Consider the following 23,791-nt stretch of genomic DNA (forward strand, 5'->3'; position numbering starts at 1 on the left):
GTTTGGATAATGACACACCCTGCTTAGTCTCTGAGCCAGTAGGTGGTGTTTGTGGGTGAGATTCGACCACACCCTTTATGATGAATCAGTAGATGCAGTAAAAGGGTGTGCAGGATGACCTCCCTGTCAGTAGGTGGCACTTGCAGGGAGGAGCGAGCTGCGGTGCTGTGTTTGGGTCCTGTAGCTAGCTCTTATTCCTCTAGAGAGGCCCTCTTGTGGCTCAGGTGGTGGGTGGGGCCCTGGGATTTCCAGGTGTGTCCTTATTCTCTCCCCCAGTGGGAGGAGTGAGTCTGGGTCCGGCTGGGTCGGGCCGGCCTGCCCTCAGGCTCCACCACTGCTGTTATCAGGGATCAACTTCTGCTCTTTGTTTCTGTGCAGAGCTGCCGGGAGGGGCTGAAATGGCTCCACTCAGCTGAAAGTCTGTGCTTAGGGGCTGTGGCTGCCCAAGGCCTGCACTCTGGAGCAGGTCTCACTCCCCTCCACTCTCCTCCACTCCGTGGCCTCTCCCAGGCCTCTGCCAGCAAGCAGGACCTCAGGCCTATAGATCTTCCCTGGCTGTGACGTGGGCTGTGGGCGGGAGGTTCCCTACTCAGGATCGTAGCCTGAGCTGTCCTTATTCTCCCCCTCAGTGGGGGCAGAACCGGGAGTGAGTCTGGGTGGGGCTGGGTTGGATAAGCCTGCCCTCAGGCTTCACAGCTGCTGTTAGAAGGGGTCAAAGTTCTGCTCTTTGTTTCTGTGCAGAGCTGCCGGGAGGGGCTGAAATGGCTCCACTCAGCTGAAAGTCTGGGCTTGGGAGGTGGGGCTGTCCAAGACCCACTCTCTGGAGCAGGTCTCGCTCCCCTCCAATCTCCCCCTCTCCGTTTCCTCCCCTAGGCCTCCACCAGCAAGCGGGACCTCAGGCCGATGGATCCCCCCTGGCTGAGACGTGGGCTGGGAGGTTCCGCACCCAGGATCGTAGCCCGAGCTGGGTGCACAGCCCTCCCTTAGGAGGAGGGTTGCCAATCAGGCACGCTGATCCGCCCCTGAAGGCGCACACTCCTCAGTAGGCTCCTTCACAGATCCCTCCTCCATGCCCCAGGGCAGCGCGATCGCGACCCGGGGTGCACGGGGTCTGGTCTGCAGGCCTGACCCCTGGACCCTGGAGATCAATCCCTGACCCTGACAGGGGGAGAGGCACTGATCCCGAGTCACCTACAGGGCGCCCAAGCTGGATTGATTTCGCTCCACCTCGGGATTTGCCCCGCTCTCCTGGAGTACCCAGGCAAGTAGCACCTGGGAGGGCTGGCGGGTAGGGAACTCGCAGTCTGAGTGCCCCTCAGTCAGTTGTAGGGCCCCAAAAGGAAAGGATCCTTGGACATGCCTCCGTGTGATGGCTAAATTGTCTCTCTGGGCACACCCGAGTAGGGAGGAGGAAGGAGGGAATGGAGCACTATGGCGTCTGCCGCTAGGCTCGGGTCTGCGCCCGGGGAGGTGCCCTGAGGGGGCTGGGAACCCGGCGCTGAGTCCGCAAGAGGCCACTGCTCACTGGCGGCAGCCGTCTCTGGGCTGGTGTCGGCAGGTCTCTCCAGCCGCTCAGGAGCCCACCAGCAGTCCGAGATGCAAGGGAGAGGAAAGTTAACCGCTCCACCTACCCTTGTCGCTAGTCTCCAAGCCTCTCGGGACCTCTCTCCTTCCAGTTCTCCTCCGTGACGTCTTCCCGTGGAGTCTCCTGTAGTTTCAGTCACCCTTCCTTCCGACCCTCACCCGATCTATGTTTCTCTGCTCACTTATTTTTTTTCTCTTTCTTCTATAGTTCGTCTTTTTTGCAGAGACCTTCTGACTGGTGGCTTGTCTCATCCGCCATCTTGGCTCCTCGTAATCAGCTCTGTGTATTTTTTAAGATTTTTTTTTTCCCATTTAAAGGCAAATTCTGAGACATTTGTAAAGTCTGGGTATTTTTCCTTTTACCAGATTTTTGTTTGGGCTCTTAGGATTATTGGTTCTGGCAAGCTTAGCCAGACTGATTTTTCTTTTCTTTTAATTAATGATTATCTAGTATATTTTATTTTTTTAAGGGACATTTTAAAAACACATACACAATGTTTATCATGGTTAGAAAACAATTTCTAAATGTACCTGAGAGAAATCTGCATTATGAACACGATTGCCTGGTTGTTTTTTAACTGAAGTTAACCAACCTGATTATATAGAAGAGCTTCTTAAAAATGTTTGTAAATGTTATTTTTTAAAAAATACTGGAAGAAAAAAATATTCTGTTGTGTCTCATGTAGTATTTAGGTTATCTTTCATGAAGCTGATTAAAAAGATGAAACTTCAAAACATTAAAAAAAAAGAATAAGACAAATCATACTAGGTGTAAGTTACTTAAAATATCATATATATATCATCCTATATTTACTAGAATATACAACTGGAATTTATTTTCCTAGCATTGTCAAATACATGTATTCTCTAATCTTTTAATTCTACTTCAAAATTTACCACATTATGAAAACAAATGGAAACAATGATTATAGCATACATTGAAAGAAAAAACAGAAAGAGATATCATTACATTCTTACCTGTGATTCTCTTTAAGAAATGTGACATCATACCGTGATGCACGCTTAGGCAAAGAGGAAACAAGGGCATCAATTTTCATAACAAGGTCACTCATGCTGGGTAAATAAGATAAACAATGAGCTTTTTGGAAAGTTTCATACTTCATGTTACAATTAATGCCTTGAGAAAGGCTCTGTATACATGAACATGTTAAAGCTCCAACAGAAGCAGACTGCAAAAGGAGATCTACAATATAACAATATTTCTCTAAAGAAGTCAAAACATTCAACACAAGAAACACTGATAATGGATATTTACACAGGAAGCAAAAGTATAAACACAAATATAAGAACCATGCACAAAATCTTTAGGTAACCTTTTGGAAAACGGTTACCTCTTGGGTAAAGAGGAGAATTGGGTGGGTGAGTAAGGAAAAAAAAGAGAGAGATCCAAGGCAAAGAAAACATTAACACCTACACTTTGGTGGTGGTGAGTAAATGGATATCTTTTATTATTTCTTTATATTCTCTATATGTCTTTTACTATATCTTTACTTGTCCACATATTTGAAACTTTTCTAATCTTAAAAAGAAAACATCAGATTCAAAATACCAAACCCCAAAATGAATTGCTCTATTTTAAATACTTACTTCTTTGAGTTGATTTCCATATTTTCAACAATGCCTTTAATTTTCTCTAGTGAATTACTAAATGTCATTTTTTCCAACAAGTAAAAATCTTCTGCATAGAAATCTTTATCTAAAGGTCCTAAGAACTTAAAATAAAAACAGTTATTGCATTATCTTCTAGAAAATATCAATTTAGGAAAAATATTTCCTCATCAAATTGATATTTCTTTGTTAAGCAAATTGATTAGAGATTAAAAATATGGTAACTATTAATCCCACCATTTACTAAATCCACTAGGAAACAAAGTAAAATATTTTCCCATTTTGACATTACAAATAACATTTTTATAAACACCAAAATCAAAGTGACAAAATAAAAAAGTAGCAAATTATTTCCACTAGAAAGTTTTACTTTGAAGCATAAATCATGATGCTTCCAAATATCTACATCTTTTCATTCTAAATTCAATTATGAAAGCAATTGTTTGTATTCATAAAACTTTTAATTTCAATTTTCTTTCATATTCATCTATAAATTATAGTCTACACTATGTATATATGAATTAATACATAAGCCAGCCACAAATTAGCAAAAACCAAGAGATAAATCATATAATTACTATAATAATACCAATCTTCTTTTAACTATATAACTTTTAATTATATAAATGGTTTGGAGCATAGCAAGGTCACCAGTAACTAGAGAGTAAGAAGCTGTCAATTTGCCACATATCTAATTTCTCAGGATGGCTATCCTATCACAACCACCATCAATCCTACCTTAAGCGCCTTCTGAGGAAGCTAATACGTGCAATCATTGTATCACGTACACAAAGCTCTGATGTAGACTGACATAGTATTATATACAAAACATAATATTTAATGACATACAATTAGAAAATATGTCAACCAGAATATTTTTTTCTTGGTAAAAAGACTAGAATAGAATGGCTTCAGCCAGATATTCTTAGTTCCCCTTCATCTGCTTCTGCAATTAATATTTTCTAAAAATGACTAAAGTGTAATTCTTGAATCTATCATTTGCTCACATCAAAGGTGACATTAGCTGGAATGTTGGCATCCCTACTAAACAAATATCACATTTCACCGTAAATATAAAACATGGGCTCTTAAAAACACAAAAAATGAGCACTATAATACTAAAAGTACTCACGTAAACATTTCGTTGCCTTAAGATTTGATGTAAGTTTTAAAGTAAGTTTGAAAGCATATTCAATGTTACATTTTCTGGAGGCAACTTAGAAGAGTCCAATAGGCAAACTTAGAAGAGTTGAATTTTATCTATACTACCTCTAGTGACATGGGCAGTTTTGTTCATAACTTAGAATAAGGAAATAAAGTCTTAAATTATTTAAGAGATTAACAAAATTGGATATCTTTACTGATTAAATTCACCAGAGAACTGGCTCTATTTTGCCTGTATTAAGTACAGTATCAAATAGCTGGGAGAAACATGATGCTTCAGTGTCTTATCTCTTCTATTTACAAGACCAGTGATCTAATCTCTGAGCTATAGGGCCACACTTACCTCTTCTATTTAAAGTTCAATATAATATTTGTGGAATGAAGTAACTTAAATTGCATAAAAATCACATAATGTCCAAGTTGGAAAAAACATTAAACCTGAAAATCATGTAATAGTACAATAAAATTTATCTGGTGCTTAAATCTTTTTTACAACATTTTAGAAATGTGATTTTCCAGTTATACAGAATAACTGCTATAACAGAAATGCATTACTTTGACAGCTCATTAAAATTTTAGAAAACCAGGCTAGATGTTCATCCATACCGAGCTAATAATCTCTCCCGACTCATGCAAGTTTGACCAACTGGCTTTGATTCTATACTGACTTTTATCTAGTGTAACACAAATTAATTCTACCAATGTACCCACTGTTTTCCATGATACCCTTCAAGTATTTTAAGAGGAAAATAGCAGTTAATATTTACTGAAAATTTACTCTGTGTCTGGGGCCCTTCCATGTGCTTTATGTATAAAAGCATATTTAATCTCTCTGACAACCCTGTGAAACAGATTATTACCCTTCTTATTGTCCAAATAAAGAAACCAAGTCTCAAAGAGGTTATATAATTAATGGTGCAACTGGAACTTGAATCCACATCTGTCTGGCTATAAAACAAAAAAAGGTCTTGTTTTTCCTACTCCCTCCTACCCCATCTCTTTCATGTGTGATAAAAATAATATTATGACAATGGCATTATTTAGGGTATATTTATTTTAAATATATAAATTTTAATTTTTCAGTGTTTTTAAGAAATTATGAGATCATCATTGTACTCTAGTTGTTGATCATTTATAAACAATTTTAACTTTGATTATGTTCCAATTCTAATGTAAACATTAGGACAGGTTCAGAATGAAGATTTATGCTTAAATGTCATACTTATTACAAGCATTAAACTATCTGATTCAGAATTACTTTGAGACAAAGTAATAAACTAAGTATTGCATTATAGCTCACAAACCATAGTACTTATTTTCCAATATATTATACTTTTCTATTCAAATCATAGTTCTACAAATAAAACTATAATCAAAATTACATTTCTCCATTAGTCAACATAGACTGTCAACATAATTTGACTTAATATTTATCTCTAGTTCCAATCTTTCCCCTGAATTCAACTCATATTCAATTGTCTGCTCAACAAGTCTATTTGGTGGTCCAGTACTGAATTCTCTATCTTTCCCCTTACATTCCTTCTGAACTACACCATCCATTTTGCAGTCTTCCTCACCTTGATCCATAGCAAGTCCATTCTGCCAGTTACTTAGTTCTCTCACATCTCACACTAACTCTATCAGCAATTCCTGTTTACTCTTTCTGCAAAAATATATCCTACATCTACTTTTCACCACTTCCACTAGAACCGTTTTGGTCCAAGCCACCGTCATCTCTCACTTGGACTACTGCAATACGTCCTAACTGGCTCCCTTAAGTGTATTCACCGTATAATAGCCACTAGTGATCCAAATAAAACATAAGCCAAATGATGTCAATCTCCTGCCCAGAACTATGAGCTTCCCAACTTACTCAGAGTAAAACTGGAGTAATTAAACTGCCTATAAAACCCTATATAGTGTGGCCACCAGCTATTAACACTTCTCTGAGCTTCTCTCCTGTCTGCTGTCTTCCTACCTGCTATTCCTAGAATAGCAGACAGGATTCACAGGATTCAGACAAGATCTTGCCTCAGACCTTTCTATTTACTGTACCCTCTGCCTAGAATGTCCCTGCTGTTCCAGATATTTGACAGGGTAAGGGCTGCTCTCTGCTTCTAACCTTGTTCCTTCATCTCCTTCGGTTCTCTGTCCAAATGACACTGCTACAGTCTGAATGTGTTATGGTTTGAATGTTTTTGTCCCCTCCAAAATATATGTTGAAACTTAATCCCCAGTGCAATAGCGTTGGGAGATGGGGCCTAATGGGAGGTGTTTAGGTCATGAGGGCAAAGCCCTCATGAATGGATTAATGCCACCACATACAAAGGGCTTTGCAGGAGTGGGTTTGCTCTCTTCTGCCATGTAGGGAAACAGCATTCATCCCCTTTTTACCCTTTTGCCTTTTGCCATGTGAGGATGCAGCAAGAAAGCCCACATCAGATGCCAGCAGCTTAACCTTGGACTTCCCAGCCTACAGAACTGTGAGAGAACAAATTTCTATTCTTTATAAATTACCTAGTCTGCCCTCATGGAAATGGGATCAGCCCCCTTGTAATAAAAGCGCTCAAGATTGAACGGAGTGCTCTGTTGCCCTTCCACCTTCCACCATGTGAGGACACAGCAACGAAGGGCCATCTTAAAAGCAGAGAGCAGCCCTTACCAGAAACCAGTGCCAGCACCCTGACCTTGGACTTCCCAGCTCTAGAATGTAAAAAATAAATTTATGTTCTTTATAAATTATACCATCTGTGGTATATTGTTATAGCAGCACAAACAGACTTAAGGCACCCTAACAGTACGGATAATGTTTGTTGTCTGTCTCCACCCATCAAAATGTTAGCCCCATGAAAACAAGTTTGTTCACTGCTGTACCTTCAGAACCTAGAAGAATGTCTGGTTCGCAGTAGGTATCAAATTAATATCTTATTTTTTGACCAATCTGAAGAAAAATGAGGATAAAACAGTTTTGCGTTGAGATATAAAAATAGTTTTATGTTTATGAGAACTAAATTGAACTATATCAAGTATTCATCATTAATACTAATAACACTATATGAATATATTTAAAAATGTTAATATATTAAACAATGATAAAGAAAACATAGGGTAGCCTTTTCCTAATATAGGGAAGGGAAGGTGCTAGATAAAGCAGGTGCCATTTTTTTTCCTCTTTATCCCTTAAAATGCCTGACACGGCCAAAGATAGTCATGTATTTTAGAACTATTTTTAAAAGCTGTATTTCCTCCCAAAGCAACTGTTACATAAAAAAGGCAATGTCATTTCTGAGCTTCTACCTAGCTCACTATCAAATTCACTAATACTTTTTATAATAATAAATGGCAGCTGTTGTCACAGATTTGTAAAATAGCACTGTACAAAGATGAACCCGAATCTAACATGCAGGTGAAGAGAGTTCATAAAAATATGGAAAACAAAGAAAACATTAATAGTGGAACTCTGAAGATGATGAAGGGATATTTAACTTGATAATTAAAGCCAGAGATATGTCAAACATATTGCATTAGTTGATTTATTTATTTATTTATTTTTTTTTTTTGAGACAGAGTCTCACTGCGTTGCCCAGGCTAGAGTGCTGTGGCATCAGCCTAGCTCACAGCAACCTCAAACTCCTGGGCTCAGGTGATCCTCCTGCCTCAGCCTTCCGAGTAGCTGGGACTACAGGCATGCGCCACCATGCCCGGCTAATTTTTTCTATATATTTTTTTTAGTTGTCCAATTAATTTCTTTTCTATTTTTAGTAGAGACGGGGTCTCGCTCTTGCTCAGGCTGGTTTCGAACTCCTGAGCTCAAACAATCTGCCTGCCTTGGCCTCCCAGAGAGCTAGGATTACAGGCGTGAGCCACCGTGCCCGACCTGATTTCTTAATAAATCTAAGCATCAGATTCAATTTTTTACCTAATTTGTAAGAAATAAAATCAGATTATCATACTAAAATATTAATACACAGATATCATCTACTATTTTGTATGTGTCTATAAAGACTAATCAAAAAAATGTTTGTGATATATTAAGGGAAAGAACCATGATATAATCATGTATTTAAAATGAGCAGAATTATCTATGGTAGGAAAAAGGGTTGGAAGATAAATCAATGAACTATTAACTATAAATTTTATTATGATGGTGGGAGTAAGAGTGATTTTTAAAGATTAATAAATACTACATGGCAATTTAAACTATTTTATGCTTCGAAACTTACAAAAATATCTAATTGTCATGTAACATAAACTAGAGAAAAGCACAAGAAAAAAAGATGTAACAATGTACTTACTATGCCAACTACAACAGTAGTTCTCAATCACAATGTTATAATGTGTACTAAGATGTTTGTTCTAATACTTACACTAAAACAAAATAAAAGGTAGACACACAAAGAACATTCTTCCTTACCTGCATTTATTGTTATCATAGAATGGGGGAAGGAGTGAAGAAACAGGTAGTGTGTCATGCCCCCATTTTATTTATGCTGAACCCTGTCTAGTATGTTCAGCACATGAGCACCATCCTCTGTGTGTCTCAGGTGAACTGTGACAGAAAAAAGTTTGAAACCACGGCATTACAGTGTCATGGAGAAAAAGGACCAATTACTTTTTCTACTTACTCTCCCATTGCTGACAATACCCATTTCCCCAGGATGCAATTTAAGTACATCTTGACAAAACAACTGATGAGTTCGGAAAATATTCACTCCAATGGTGTTGTATTTTTTCTCAAAAGTATTCTTATCCATTCCCTAAGGCATAAGAATGATGACATTAATAAGGGAACACTGAATATATTAATTTTCTTAACAAACCTCCTTTAATATTAGTATAAAATTTGAAATTATACTAAATTATGATTTTTAAGAAGTATTATTTTTTTCTGAAAGAACATTTTTTAAAATAAGAATTCTCTTGAATTTGGTTGATACCCTTGCTAGAGAGCTGGTGTTCTCCTTTGGGGGTGAACTTTCAGTTTGATTCCCATGACAAAGTGGGCAGAGGACATAAACAGAAACTTTTCAAAAGAAGATAGATTAATGGCCAACAAACATGAAAAAATGCTTAACATCTCTAATCATCAGGGAAATGCAAATCAAAACCATAATGAGATATCACTTAACTCCAGTGAGAATGGCTTTTATAAAAAAGTCCCAAAGCTATAAATGTTGGTGTGGATATGGAAAGATAGGAACACTCACACACTGCTGGTGGGACTGCAAACTAGTGCAACCTCTGTGGAAAGTAATATGGAGATACCTCAAAGAGCTACAAGTAGAACTACCATTTGATCCAGCAATCCCATTATTGGGCATCTACCGAAAGGAACAAAAGACATTCTATAAAAAAGACATCTGCACTTGAATGTTTACAGCACCACAATTCACAATTGCAAAGATGTGGAAACAACCCAAGTGCCCATCAATATATGAGTGGATTAATAAAATGTGGTATACATACACCATGGAGTTCTACTCAGCCACAAAAAACAATGGTGATATAGCACCTTTTGTATTATCCTGGATAGAGCTGGAGCCCATTCTACTAAGTGAAGTACCATAAGAATGGAAAAACAAGCACTACATGTATTCACCATCAAATTTGTATTAACTGATCAACACTTATGTGCACACATAGTAGTAACATTCATTGGGTGTCGGGCAGGTGCAAGGGGGGTGGAGGGGATGGGTATATTCACACCTAATGGGTTCGGTGCACACCATGGGGGGAGGATGGACACACTTAAAGCTCTGACTTGGGTGGGGCAAAGGCAATATATGTAACCTAAACATTTGTACCCCCATAATATGCTGAAATAAAAAAGGATAATTCTCTTTTGCCAAGTCGTTTACAATATGATTAAGTCTTGTTACAAGTGATATAGTTTGGTATTTGTTCTTGAGAATTTCAGGGGGATTACCGAATTAGTAAAATGCTAGGGAACATCAATTTAAATAAAATTTAGGCCGGACACAGCGGCTCACAGTCCATAATCCTGGCATCCTGGGAAGCTGAGGTGGGAGGATCACTGGAAGCCAGGAGTTTGAGACCAGCCTGAGCAACATGGTGAGACTCTGTCTCTACAAAAAATAATTAGCTGGTTGTGGTGGTGCGTGCCTATAGTCCTAGCTACTCAGGAGGCTGAGCCAGGAGGATCACTTGAGCCTAGGAGTTTGAGGTTACAGTGAGCTATGATGATGCCAGTATAACTCTAGCCTGTGTAACAGAGTGAGATCCTGTCTCAACAAATAAAATAAAATTTAACATTAAAGAAATGAAATAAAATGCTTATCAAATTCTGAACTCTCCCATTTGGTGTTCTCAATAAAAAAATATTGTTTAAAATAGAAATATCCTATCTTTATTCATTGTATAATACCAGTCTTAAAAGACTAATTTAGTAATAGTGTATTTAAATATCGAAATACTGAAAGTAACCCTCGGTCAAAGTCAAAAAAATACATGGACATTCACAGAAAATAAACCATAAATAGGTTCTTTATACTTTCATGCTAAGGCACATTTCTCTCTTTCAGTACTTCTCTAACTTTAATGTGCATACCAATCATGTGAGTACCTTGTTAAAATGTAGATTCTACTTTAGTAGAACCAGAGTGGGGCCTTAAATTCTACATTTTTAACAAGTTCCTGGGAGCTCCTGTTATGATGAAAATGTTCCCCTGTACTGTTCAATATGGTAGCCATAGACACAGATGGTTATATGGCATTTGAAATGTGGCAAGTATGACTGATGAACAGCATTTAAAATTGTATTTAATTTTAATTAAGTGTAAAATGCCATATGTAGCCAGCAGCTACAGTGCTCGACTGTGCAGTTCTAGTCCTCCTTACCTCCAAAACCCCCATTTCAATCATCCCTCTCTGACCATAACTTACTGATCTGCCCCCATACCCAGATCAATCATTACTCAACCTTTCAGTCTACAGATCCTACCACTTATTCATTGTCAATCATCCTTTCCATGGCATAGTTTTCCTCCTGAGTTATATCCCAGAGTGCTTTATTATAACACGAAGCCTCCCACATTTAGCACCCTTGAATGCTTTCCCTCAGTTGTATTCATCTCGCAAAACATTAACCCTGGTTAAACACAACTCTGCTAACTCTGCAACTGGATCAAATGAGTAGAATACAGTGGGAGAAAAGCAACCAATGCTGGTATTACTTTAGATTTATGATGACTAACCTCAAGTGGGTCCTCAGCAATGACCAAAAATCTTCCTTCGCTAATGTATTTAGTTCACCTTCTCACACTCAGAATAACAGAAATATTTTGACATTTTCTCCTCTTCCCTCAAACCTCTAAGGACACCTATCCCCACTCTAATACTTAGCTAAATGACCCGACTTTCGAAAGTGAAAGCAATCAGAAGAGAAATACTTCATCTTGTTACCACTAAATAAATACACTCTTCTGCATTATACTCACATATTCTACCTTTTTTTCCTGGTTAAAATGGATGAACAATTTCTGTTACTAAGACCAACAGACTTGTGTGTTAGATCCCAGCACCTCTTACCTACTCAAGAACTTTATTTCTACTTTGCTCCCCTCTATCATACTTTATTTTTTGGACAGACTGCTTCCTTTAGCATACAAAGAGGTGACATCTCCCAAATTAAAAAATCTTTCCTTGACCTCAAGTCCCATTCTAGCTATAGCCCTGTTCTCCTATATAGGAAAATTTCTTAAAAGAGCTACCTATACCCACTGTCTCTGTTTCCTGACTGCCCATTCTCTCTTGAATCTAGTTCACTTTTATACTTGTCAATCCACTGAAACTGTTTTTATTGAAGTCACTAATGACCATCTTACCAAATAAAATGGTCAAGTGCAAAGCCTCATTTCAGGAACATCTGGCATAGTTGATCACTCCCTTGTTGAAATACTTTCTTCAACTGGATTCCAAGATAGTAAACTCTCCTGGTTATCTTCCTAACTCATTGGCTGTTCCATCTGTCTCCTTTACCGGATAATCTGTTTCATGTGTGCCTCTACATTTTGGAATGTTCTAGGGCTCAGTTTTCAGCCTTTCTGTCCTCCGTCTCATATCCCTGACTCAATTGCTAGTAATCTCATCCAATTTTTCAGTTTTAAATACAATACAATGTTGATGACTGTCATACTGACTCTCAAAAAGAAAAAAAAAGATGACATTTCAGTCCTCCATTGAGGTCTACACTCATTGCTCAATAGTCAATTCAACATCTCCACTTGAATGCCCAACTGGCATCTCCAACTTAACATGTACAAAACTTAACTTTTGATTGCCTATGTGTCCAAATCTTCTCTTCATCTAGACTTCCCCATCTCAAAAATAGATACTACCATTAATTTCAACTGTTCAAGCTGAACTCCTAGGAGATTACTTTCACATGTCACATACAACTGATCAGCTAACCCTGTTGACTGTAGCTGCAAAAAATACTATGTATCAACCATCTCACCACCTCTACCACTACTATACAGTCCAAGACACCATTACTTCTTGCCTAGATTACTACAATAGCATTCTAATTTTTCATCCTTCTTCCACTCTTGTCCACCAACTATCAAATCTTCACTGGCATCCAGAGACTTCTTTCTTTTTTTTGTGTGAGATGGGTTCTCACTGTATTGCCCAGGCTGATGTCGAACTCCTGGGCTCAAGTAATCCTCCTGCCTCAGCCTCCTGAGTAGTTGGGATTACAGGCCCATGCCACCATGCCTGGCCCAGAGTCATCTTTTCTAGGATTATTTACCTTTTTAAGATTCATCAATGGCTTCCCAACATACTCAGAAAAAATTTCAATTCCTTACCATATCCTACAAGTGCTTGAAATATCTGAACTTATCTCTCTGACTGCATTTCCTATACTCTCCACATCGCTCACTCTCTTCTGGTCATGATGATTTTCTGTCTATACTTCAGACCTGGCAAGATTGTCTCTTTTAGATTTGTCAGGCTTTTAGATTTGCCGTGTTCCTGAACCCTGGTACACTCCACTCAGACTTTCCCACGGCTTGATCTCTCATTTCATTCAGAGCTCTGCTCAAATTAGAGATGCCTTCCCTGACCATTCCATTTAAAATGACATCCCTCAAACTATATATCCTCTTATATTTCTTTATTTTTTCCCCAAGACCACTTATTTTGTCTGCTTTTACTGCTACAGTGTAAGCTCCACAAACAGCAGGTATTCTATTGGCCTTGTTCACAAGTTTATCACCATTGTCTGGTAAATGATCAGTAAATATTTTTTGAATGGATAATGAATCTTTCTTCCAGAGGATCACCTTTGAAAATTTCTCCCATACGGGATTTCTTCAGTGAAATATCTTAGAATTATTTACATAATGCTTTAACCCCCAATTCTTCACTTAAGTACATATCCTAACTAGAATGCCATTAACTTCAAGAATCATGACACAGTTAAGAAAATATATAAATTTTCATTTGTTGAATGCCTCTATGCAAAGTCGTATCATTTAATGTTTATCTCTTCCCATTATAAAAGGAATGTTTATTATCCCTAGTTGATTATTTATGTTTTTTCAGTAATATGGTATCTCCAAGTACACGGACTTAAACTTTTGAAATATGTAACACATACTTATTATTTCAAACAAATCGCTACTGACCTCAGTAAAGAATGTTTTAATTTTATCTCCAGAGTAAATAGCTGTAGCAGTTTCTTCCTTTGCCAGTTTCCTTAGCAAGCTTTTCAAAAAACTGTTTTTCTGTGTAAGAAAAGCTGCCAAAATTCCTCTAGAAATAGCTGTGTTCTCTTCATTTATTTTTGATGTAGGATTATAAATAACCCCCAGTCGACTATGAACACTTGTTCTCTGCAAAACACAGTTATAGGTTAAAAAGACCAGTATCTTATATACCTTTTTACAGTTGAACATATTTTCTTTCCCATGATGTTTGTTCATTTTACCATGCACCATCTTTCACTGTCAAAGCCTTTCTACGTTCACTGTACTCAATGTGGTATACCACTGAAATAGCCTAAAAACCAATCATTTTACTAACTCTAATTGCTTCTCAACTTTGCATAAAGACTCTTTTGTTCTTAGTATATCCCCTACAACTCCCAACACTCAGCAGATTTTTTATATTTTTTTGCTTCCTTGTACATTCTTACTATGTATTTTTTGACTTCAAAAGAATGACATCTTTAGACCTGTTTCAGAGCCAATGATATTTGCTTCAGATAATTATTACATGATTCTAAATATAACCATATTATTTTGAATTCAAATAAATTTCTATGCTGATAATAAAAAAAGAAATAAGGCACTGCAAGCAACCCCAAGTCATCGATCATATCCCTGCCAATTACTACACCCTCCCACTTTTCTAAAGACAACCACTATCCTGTCATCTGTAGTAGTAACAGTCTTACATTCTTGCTTTTCTTTGTTGCTTACTCCCTAAGCTTGCATTGCTAAACATTTAATCTAGTTTAAACTTCATTTAAATGGAGTCATACAGTATGTATTATTTTATGCTCTTTTTCCGCTGAACATAATGTGAGATTCATCAATATTGTTTTCTGTAGCTGCAGTTAGTTTATTTTTGGTACCATACAGAATTCGATGATATGAATACACCTTTGTTATCCATTCTATTGTTGCTGGACTTTTGAGGTTTTTCCAGTTTAGAGGCCTACAAACAGGATACGCACATCTTCAATTTTAGAAGATGCTAAACAATTTTTCGAAATATTTCGTACTAGTTTTCACTCCATATATAAGAGTTCCATTACCTCACAGCTTCAGAAACAGTTTCTATTGTCAGACTTTTAAATTGCCATCATTCTGGTGCATATGTAAAGATATCTCACCAGAGTTTTAATTTGCTTTTCTCTCATCACTAAAGATACTAAATATCCTTTCATATGTTCACTGGCCTCTTTTCTGTTTTGCCTGTTCAATCCTTTACCAGTATTTTATTGGATTATAATTTTTTCCTGATTTATAGGAGTTTGATTTCTAAGACTTGAGTGCTTTTTTGGCTATATGTGTACAGATGTCTTTTTCTATTCTGTGGCTTGTTTTGTACTCTATTGATCAAATATTCTGATGGAAAGTAGTTGGTTCTGAATTTTAATGTAGTTCAATTTATTTGTATTTTACCCCTCCAACCCACAGCTCCAACCCTGGGCCTCCAGGGCTGCCAGCGACTTGAGGCTCAGTCTCCAAGGCTCAACCGCTGCCCCTGGGCCCACGACTCCTCCCCTAAGGCTCCTCTACAGCTGCAGGGCCCTGCGGCTCTGCCACTAAAAACACCAATGCTGCCACCAGGCCCTCAGAACCAGCTGCCATGAGCTCTGCAGCCCTGCCCCTAAGGCTGCCACTGACCATCTGGTAGTAACTTCCCTGTGGTCCAACACTGCCAGGGACCCATCAGCCTTGAGCCACCATCACACCTGGACCCATTTTGAGCAAAGGCTCAGAGCCAGACACCAATGACCACTGCCTAGATAGCTTCTCCTAGCTGCCACTGTCATCTCCGTGAGAAGACACAGGCAGACCAATCCCTGCAACTCCTTCCTCCATGAAGAGGGTCTCTCTCAGCTCCTAACTCGAGCTTCCGACAGCGGCCTGGGAAGCAACTTACCACTCCGTAGAAAGATCATCCAGCACCGCCCTGAACTGTAACAATGAAAGGGGAATGAGATAAAACAGAACAGCTGCACTACAGGCTCTCGGTGCACCTTCAGCTCCTCTGCCAGGTCAATCATCCAGAGTAGGACACAAAAGCATCATCTAGGGACTGCTCCTTCTTCTCAATAAGTAGGAGAGTTTCCAGCAAAGGAGCTTGAACAGGTGCTCTACAAATCTATTAGCCCTAAGCTGAGAGAATAGGATTCATATGTGAAGAAACTAGCAAAAGAACTCTGTCAACATGAAAAAAAACAAAACAAAAAAAACCCAAAAAAAACCACAACAGTTTGACACACCCCAGGGATTATAATGGATCTACAGCAATGCACCCCAACAAAAACGAAACTGTCAAAATGTCAGAAATGCAATTCAGGATATGGATGCCAAATAAGATGGAAGAATTGAAGAGAAAGTTGAAAACCAACAAAAAGAAGCCAAAAAAAAATTTCAAGATATCAATGAAAAATGTCACTAAAGAGATAGACGACATAAGAGAAGATGTAATAGAACTTAAAGAAATGAGTCATTTAGGAAATTTCAAAATACAGCAGAAAGCTTCAACAAAAGGCTAAACCAAGAAGAAAGAAGAATTTCAGACAAGGCTCTTGAACTAACCCAGTAAGTCAAAGATGCAGAATAGAGAATAAGAAGAATGCACAAACAGAGAAATATGAGACTATGTGAAGTGAATTAATATACCAGTTATAGGTATCCCTGAGGGATAAGAAGAAAAAGCAAAAAGCATGGAAAATCTATTACAGGCAATTATTAAGGAGAACTTGCCTGGTATTGCCAGAGATTCCCATATTGAGATACAAGATGGTCATCAAACACTGGGAAGATTCATAGCAAATAGGACATCTCCAAGACACAGAGTCATCAATTTGGCTAAAGTCAAAATGAAGGAGAAAATTCTACAAGCAGCAAGACGAAAGCAACAACTAACCTCCAAAAGAAAACCCATCAGGCTAATGAGAGACTTCTCAGTGGAGACCTTATAACACAGAAGAAATTTGGGCACCATTTTTAATCTTCTTAGACAGAATAAATGCAAGCCAAAAATTTTGTATCATTGCAAAACTAAGTTTCATGAATGATGTAGAAATATAGTCTGTCTAGACAAGCAAATGTTAAGGGAATTTGTCACTACTAGACCTGTCCTACAGGGAATACTCCAAACTGCATTGTACATGGAACAGCACAATAGATACCCACCAGTGTAAAAACACCCAAAAGTTAACATTCACAGCTTTTTATAAAACAACAGCGCCAAGAGGGAAAACAAAAACAATAAGGTATTACCCAACATGAGGAATAGAATAGCATCCCACATATCCCACAGTCAATATGAATGGTCTCAATACCCCAATTAAAAGACACAGACTGGCTGAATAGATGAAAAAACACAACCGAAATATCTACTGTCTCCACGAAACACATCTAAACCACAAGGACTCACACAGACTCAAGCTGAAGGGATGGAGAAAAATATTCTACACAAATGGAAACCAAGAGAGCAGCTGTAGCCATTCTCATACATTGACTTTAAATCAACAACAGTAAAGAAAAAGATGGTCATTATATAATGGTAAAGGGAGCAATTCAACAAGAAGACATAACAATCTTAAATATATATGCACCTCGATGCGCACCATCTGAGGGATGGACGCACTTGAAACTCAGACGGGGGAGGAGGGGAGGGCAAGGGCAACATACGTAACCTAAACATCTGTACCCCCATAATATCCTAAAATAATAAATATATATATATATTTATATATATATATGCACCTCACACAGGAGCTCCCAGATTCATAAAGCAAATCCTACTACATATAAGCAAAGAGATACACCCTAGCATTGTAATTGCCAGGAACTTCAAAACTCCACTGACAGAGTCAGACAGATCACCCAAGCAGAAAATCAATAAAGAAACACTGGACTTGAATGGGACTCTAGAACAAATGGACCTAACAGACATTTACAGAACATTCTACCCCAAAACTACTGAATATAATTTCTTCTCATCAGCAAAAAGGACATTCTCCAAGAGTGATATCTTAGGCCATAAAACATGTCTCAGCAAATTAAAAAAAATCGAAATCATACCGTGCATCTTCTCAGACCACAGTGCAATAAAACTAAAAATTAATTCCAAGAGAAAAACTCAAACGTACACAAAATCATGGAAATTAAACAACCTGCTGCTGAATGATGAAATTAAGTTGGAAATCAAAAGAATCCTCAATGTGAACAACAAAGGGAACACAAACTATCAAAACTATGGGATTTAGCAAAAGCAGTCCTAAGGGGAAAATTCATAGTCTTAAATGTCTACATCAAAAAGACCGAAAGATCATAAATCAACAACCTAATGTCACATTTCAAGGAATCAGAAAAGGAATAGCAAACCAAACTTAAAGCCAGCAGAAGAAAAGAAATAGCAAAGCTTAGAACAGAACTAAATTAAATGGAAACAAACAAAAAACAAAGGATCAACAAAATAAAAAGGTTGGTTCTTTGAAAAGATAAACAAAATCAATAGATCTTTAGATAGAGTAACCAAAAATAGAAGAGAAATGACTCAAATAAGCCCAATCAGAAATGAAAAAGGAGATATTACAACTGATACCACAGGAATACAAAACATTATCTGTGAATACTTCGAAAATCTCTACACACATAAACTAGAAAACCTAGAGGAAATGGATAAATTCCTGGAAACAAAGCACCTCCCAACACACAATCAGGAAGAAACAGAAATCCTGAATGGAGTAATAACAAGCAGTGAGATTGAAACAGTAATAAGAAAATCCCCCTCCACAAAAAAACCCTGGACAAGATGGCTTCACAGCTCAATTCTTTCAGACCTACAAAGAAGAACTGGGACCTATCCTACAGAAATTATTCCATAATGTTGAGAGGGAAGGAATCCTCCCTAATTCATTCTATGAAGCCAGTATTACCTTGAGACCAAAGCCAGGAAAAGGACACAACAAAAAAAGAAAACTATAAACCAATATCCCTTACAGCCATATATGCAAAAATCCTCAACAAAATATTAGCAAACCAAATTCAAAAGCACATCTCAAAAAAAAAAAAAAATTCACCATGAGCAAGTGGGTTTTATCCCGGGGATGCAAGGATGGTTCAACATATGCAAATCAATAAATGTGATTCCCACATAGACAAAAGCAAAAACAAAGACTATCCAGCCATCTCAATAGATGCAGAAAAAACATTTGATAAAATCCAGCACCCCCTTCATGATAAAAACCCTAAACAATCTAGGCATAGAAGAAACATACTTCAAAGTTATAAAAGCTATATATGACAAACCCACAAGCAACATCATACTGAATGGGGAAAAGTTGAAAGCATTCCCCCTAAGAACTGAAACAAGACAAGAGTGCTCACTGTCACCACTTCTATTCAACAAAGTAGTGGAAGTCTGACCCAGACCAATCAGGCAAGAGAAAGAAATAAAGCATATCCAAATCAGGAAAGAGGAGGTCAAACTATCACTTTTTGCTGATGATATGATCTTGTATCTAGAAAATCTCACCAAAAGACTCCTGGGATTGATAAATTCAGCAAAGTCTTGGGTTACAAAATCAATGTACACAAATCAGTAGCACTCATTCTGAAGAAAGCCAGCTGCCAAATTGTGAGGATACTTCAGCAATACCAAAAAGTGGTCTATGTTGCAATGGAATACCTTGCTCAAAGCCAGTGAAAAACTGAGGACTCCTGCTAAAAGGCAGGTAGCAAGCCATCTTAGACACTCATTCTCCAGCTCCAGTCAAGCCTTCAGATGACTGTAGCTATAACCAAACTCTTGACTATATCCTCAAGAAAGAATCCAAGCCAGAGCCACTGAGCTAAGTTGCTCCTGAATTGCTGAACCTCAGAAACTGTTGAGAAAATAAATGTTCAATGTTTTAAGCCAGTAACTTATGAGGTAATTTGTTATACAGCAACATTACACTTAGCTAATATAAAAAAATTTCATAAAATATTTAGGTTTGTGGTTTTTTTTTTTTTTTGTCTAGACAGACTTATATGTTTCCTTAGAAATACAGAAGGTTATAAAAGAGTACTTTTAAACAAATACAGAAATATATCTTCCTGAAGTATACTGGTTTGTAATTATCTAATAACAAGACAATTAAGGTTGACTTGAGGCTTAAAATTTTCTTCAGTAAGATAAATTTCCTTAGTTTTTCTTAAACAATCAGGGAGAGAAAGCGTTGCTTAATTAGGTGACAAAAGATTGCTATTATTAGCTATTGTTGGTAAATAGTAGATTTGGGGTCACTGAGGTAGTGGTAGGCTCTAGAATTATTCACTTTGTTTTAATAGCCTATTTGTAACCAATATTAGACATGCATATATGTCTGATCACAAGGGCTACCAGAGAATACATAGGTCATGAGTCCTAGAAGACAGGTAGGTTTCTCCTTTCCTGGGCAATGTTACCTATTTTACATGGAGACTGAGTCTGAGTCTTCTTAGTACCATGTTTTAATCAAATTAACTAAAATGTTAACATGGAGGGAAATAAAGATTTAATGCATGTTCTTCATATTGCTTTCTTGAAATTGTAACAAAAGTTTTTGCAGTAAGACTATCCACTCACCATGTGCTTCAATGCATTAAAAAGCAGTTTTCTCCCTGATGGTTTATCAAAATCAGCAATAATCCAGAGAGTGACTGCAGAAATTACATTGTCATCTGAAAGTTTCAAATAGTCTAGTCAAATTAATTCTTCTTAAAATCAAACTAAAAGCAGAGGAACATTTGCAGTTAACACATAAAAATAACAACAAATATACTGAAATTAGCATTTCTGAAAATAAGCAAATATTGCTAAAAATTATGTATGTACACATATTTACATATAAAAATGCTAGAAGAGTAATTCATTGTATAAGCTTTATATAAAACTGCCAGTGTTGGTAAGCAAAATTGCCTTCTAACTTCATTTACAAAAAAAATTTGACATTTATGCCTCACATATATGTAAAAGCAGATACTATCAAGTTTATTAGTAGATACAAAAAACAGGAATATTTTTTTCAGCTGTTTACTAGAATTTGGTTGGTTTTTGTTTCACTTTGTTTTATTTGGCCTGCTTTGCTCTAGAGATAAAAACAAGAGCCAGTAAGTACAAGACAAAAAAAGACTGATTTTGGTCTCAGTATAGAAGCAGGAACTTGCTAACAGAGTGCTCCAGAGATGGAATGAACTATGTTTTAAAGGGTAAACTTTTATATGTGAGAGAGATTTAAAGCAAAGGCCATATAACCAGTTTTTGAGAATGCTGTCGATTAAATCCAGGTTTCAACCAGGTGGCCCTGGATTATTTTCTAACAGATTCCATGATTTTATGTTCATAAAGTAGTCTAAGAAATCTAGCAAATAATAAAATATAATGCAGTTCTCTCTTAAGATATTCATTTATTTCAAAATGTTTGGGTATCACTAACTTGGGCTAATTTCTATCACCTTGCTCTATCGACATTGATACAATTCTCTTTTCAGAAAGATCTAAAAACTTGAAATCCATAGAAGAAAACATTTTAAATTCTGAAGTCACAGTTAAATGGGTTAATTTCATCTAGGGTTAGCTTATAACACCTGAAATGATACTCGTCTGGCTATCATTAAAACCTATAAAAAAACTGGTCCTTTAGACCAGGTGACCAACTTAAAATAATTATAAAAAATTTGCTATACCAAAAATTTACTCCTGCATAGATTTGAAACTATAGTTATTACCATAGTCAGTAGTTTCTAATTATATGAAAACTGGCTTTGGTTAATGAAAAAAAAAGTAACAAAAAAGATAGCATTTATTCCACTTGCAACCTTCAGAAGCAACTTAAGAATAAGGCAGTAACACATTCTTTTCAAAGAAGAAAAGTAAAGAATTTCAATGTCTTCTTAAAGTCAATACTTTCACCATCACTGCTAGTAAAATAAGAAATATTTCAAAAGTGCTAAATAAATTTCTCAAAGCTCTATTATTTCTTTATACATTTACATAAATTAAAATAAGAGAAAATTAGGTTCTCAGTTAACATTCTTTTAAACTGCAAGAGATTTAACCAAAGGGCATTAATTATAGGCTAAACCACCCTTCTTTCCTTCCTCCCTCTCCTCCCTTCCTCTCTTTCCTTCCTTCTTTCTTTCTTTCTATCTATCTATCTAATATGGAGTTTCACTATGTTACTCAGGTTGACTTTGAACTCCTGGCCTCATGCAATCCTCCCACTTTAGCCTCCTAAGTAGCTGGCATTACAGGTGCAAGCCACCATGCCGGGCTTATTATAAACTAACTTATTCTGATGTCCAGAGATATTTTTGAAATACAACCTGATAAATATGTTTCTATTTATTCTTCCCTATTTCTTTATATTCTTTTGTCTTCACTTGGCAGAGTCAGAGCTGCATCCTATCTTAAGAGGGAACTGCAATATATTTTATTATTTGCTGGATTTCTTATCAACAGACCACTTTATTAACATAAAATCATGGAATCTCTTAGCAAGTAATCCAGGGGCCACTTGGTTGAAACCTAGATTTAATCGACAGCATTCTCAAAAACTGGTTGTATGGCCTTTGCTTTAAATCTCTCTCACATATGAAAGTTTACCCTTTAAAACATAGTTCACTCCATCTTTGGAGCACTCTGTTAGCAAGTTCCTGCTTCTATACTGAGACCAAAATCAGTCTTTTTTTTATCTTGTACTTACTGGCTCTTGTTTTTATCTCTAGAGCAAGGCAGGCCAAACAAAACAAAGTAAAACAAAAACCAACCAAATTCTAATTATCTCATTTATCTGAATATTTAATTGCACCCTAACAAATCTGTGGTCCCACTGCAGACTTCTCATTTTAGACTAAATCCTTATTTCCAAATGTGTTACTGTCTCCCCTCCTCTGATTATAACTCCCAACTTAAGCAAAACATCTAGATGTTTAATCAGAATGAAGAATTATTATCTTCTTTGATCTAAGAATTGTACTTTTATTCATGGGTTATATCAGTTTATATAATCTTGAAAAGGTTTTATTTCTGTCTTTAAAAGTGAAAATAGCTTACTTAAAAAAAAAAGGTGAAAAACCAAGATGAACCCCTTCTGCATAATGATTAATTAAAATAGGAGGCATCATTTTCTCAGCACAATCCTTGAATCTTAAAAATTATAAACTCTCAAATTGAAACCTAGGCCTCTCATCAAAAATAGCAACATTATCCAAATTTATTATGCAATCACTTTACTAAAATTGCAAGTTTTTATCACTTTAGGAATAAATTCAGGTAAATAAAATATGCTTATTACCTTTTTCAGTTAAATAATACATGTTCTTTGCAATTACAGCACTCTTGTCTTGTGAATCCAAGAAAGAGAAAGTAGAGAAATCTTCAATATCAGCAGTTACTGAAAAATTTCATATTAAATGTTACATAATGAATTAATAAAGCATTAACAACTCAATAAGCACTTATAAAACAATATATGGAGGATCATTTTACCTGATGTAGATATTAAATTAAGGTACTGATGTTCAGTGTGAAAAATCAAAGAATTTATACGGGGTACAACATTTTTCCTGTCCATTAGAAAATCAATTGCATTTGTTCGATCATTTAATGTGCCCTAAAATAACAAAAACATTATTTAGGTAATATAGGCACTTCATATGCATGTCTTAAAATCATA

The 23,791-nt window shown here is 36.9% G+C and overlaps 1 protein-coding gene across 1 annotated transcript in view; it reads right to left on the reverse strand.

Annotated features, from left to right (window-relative positions):
- Positions 1-23,791, reverse strand: part of UGGT2 (UDP-glucose glycoprotein glucosyltransferase 2) — a 194,381-nt gene that overhangs the window by 69,543 nt on the left and 101,047 nt on the right. The window contains exons 18-24 of the mRNA XM_012647354.1: positions 23,605-23,728; positions 23,411-23,509; positions 20,701-20,795; positions 14,028-14,234; positions 9,003-9,134; positions 3,193-3,317; positions 2,563-2,658 (exon numbers count right to left, since the gene is read on the reverse strand). Coding sequence (XP_012502808.1) covers positions 2,563-2,658; positions 3,193-3,317; positions 9,003-9,134; positions 14,028-14,234; positions 20,701-20,795; positions 23,411-23,509; positions 23,605-23,728 — 878 coding nt within the window. The remainder of the gene's footprint in view (positions 1-2,562; positions 2,659-3,192; positions 3,318-9,002; positions 9,135-14,027; positions 14,235-20,700; positions 20,796-23,410; positions 23,510-23,604; positions 23,729-23,791) is intronic.

The sequence above is a fragment of the Propithecus coquereli genome, unplaced genomic scaffold (genome assembly GCF_000956105.1).
Source record: "Propithecus coquereli isolate 6110/MARCELLA unplaced genomic scaffold, Pcoq_1.0 Scaffold262, whole genome shotgun sequence".
In the NCBI taxonomy this organism is placed as follows: domain Eukaryota; kingdom Metazoa; phylum Chordata; class Mammalia; order Primates; family Indriidae; genus Propithecus; species Propithecus coquereli.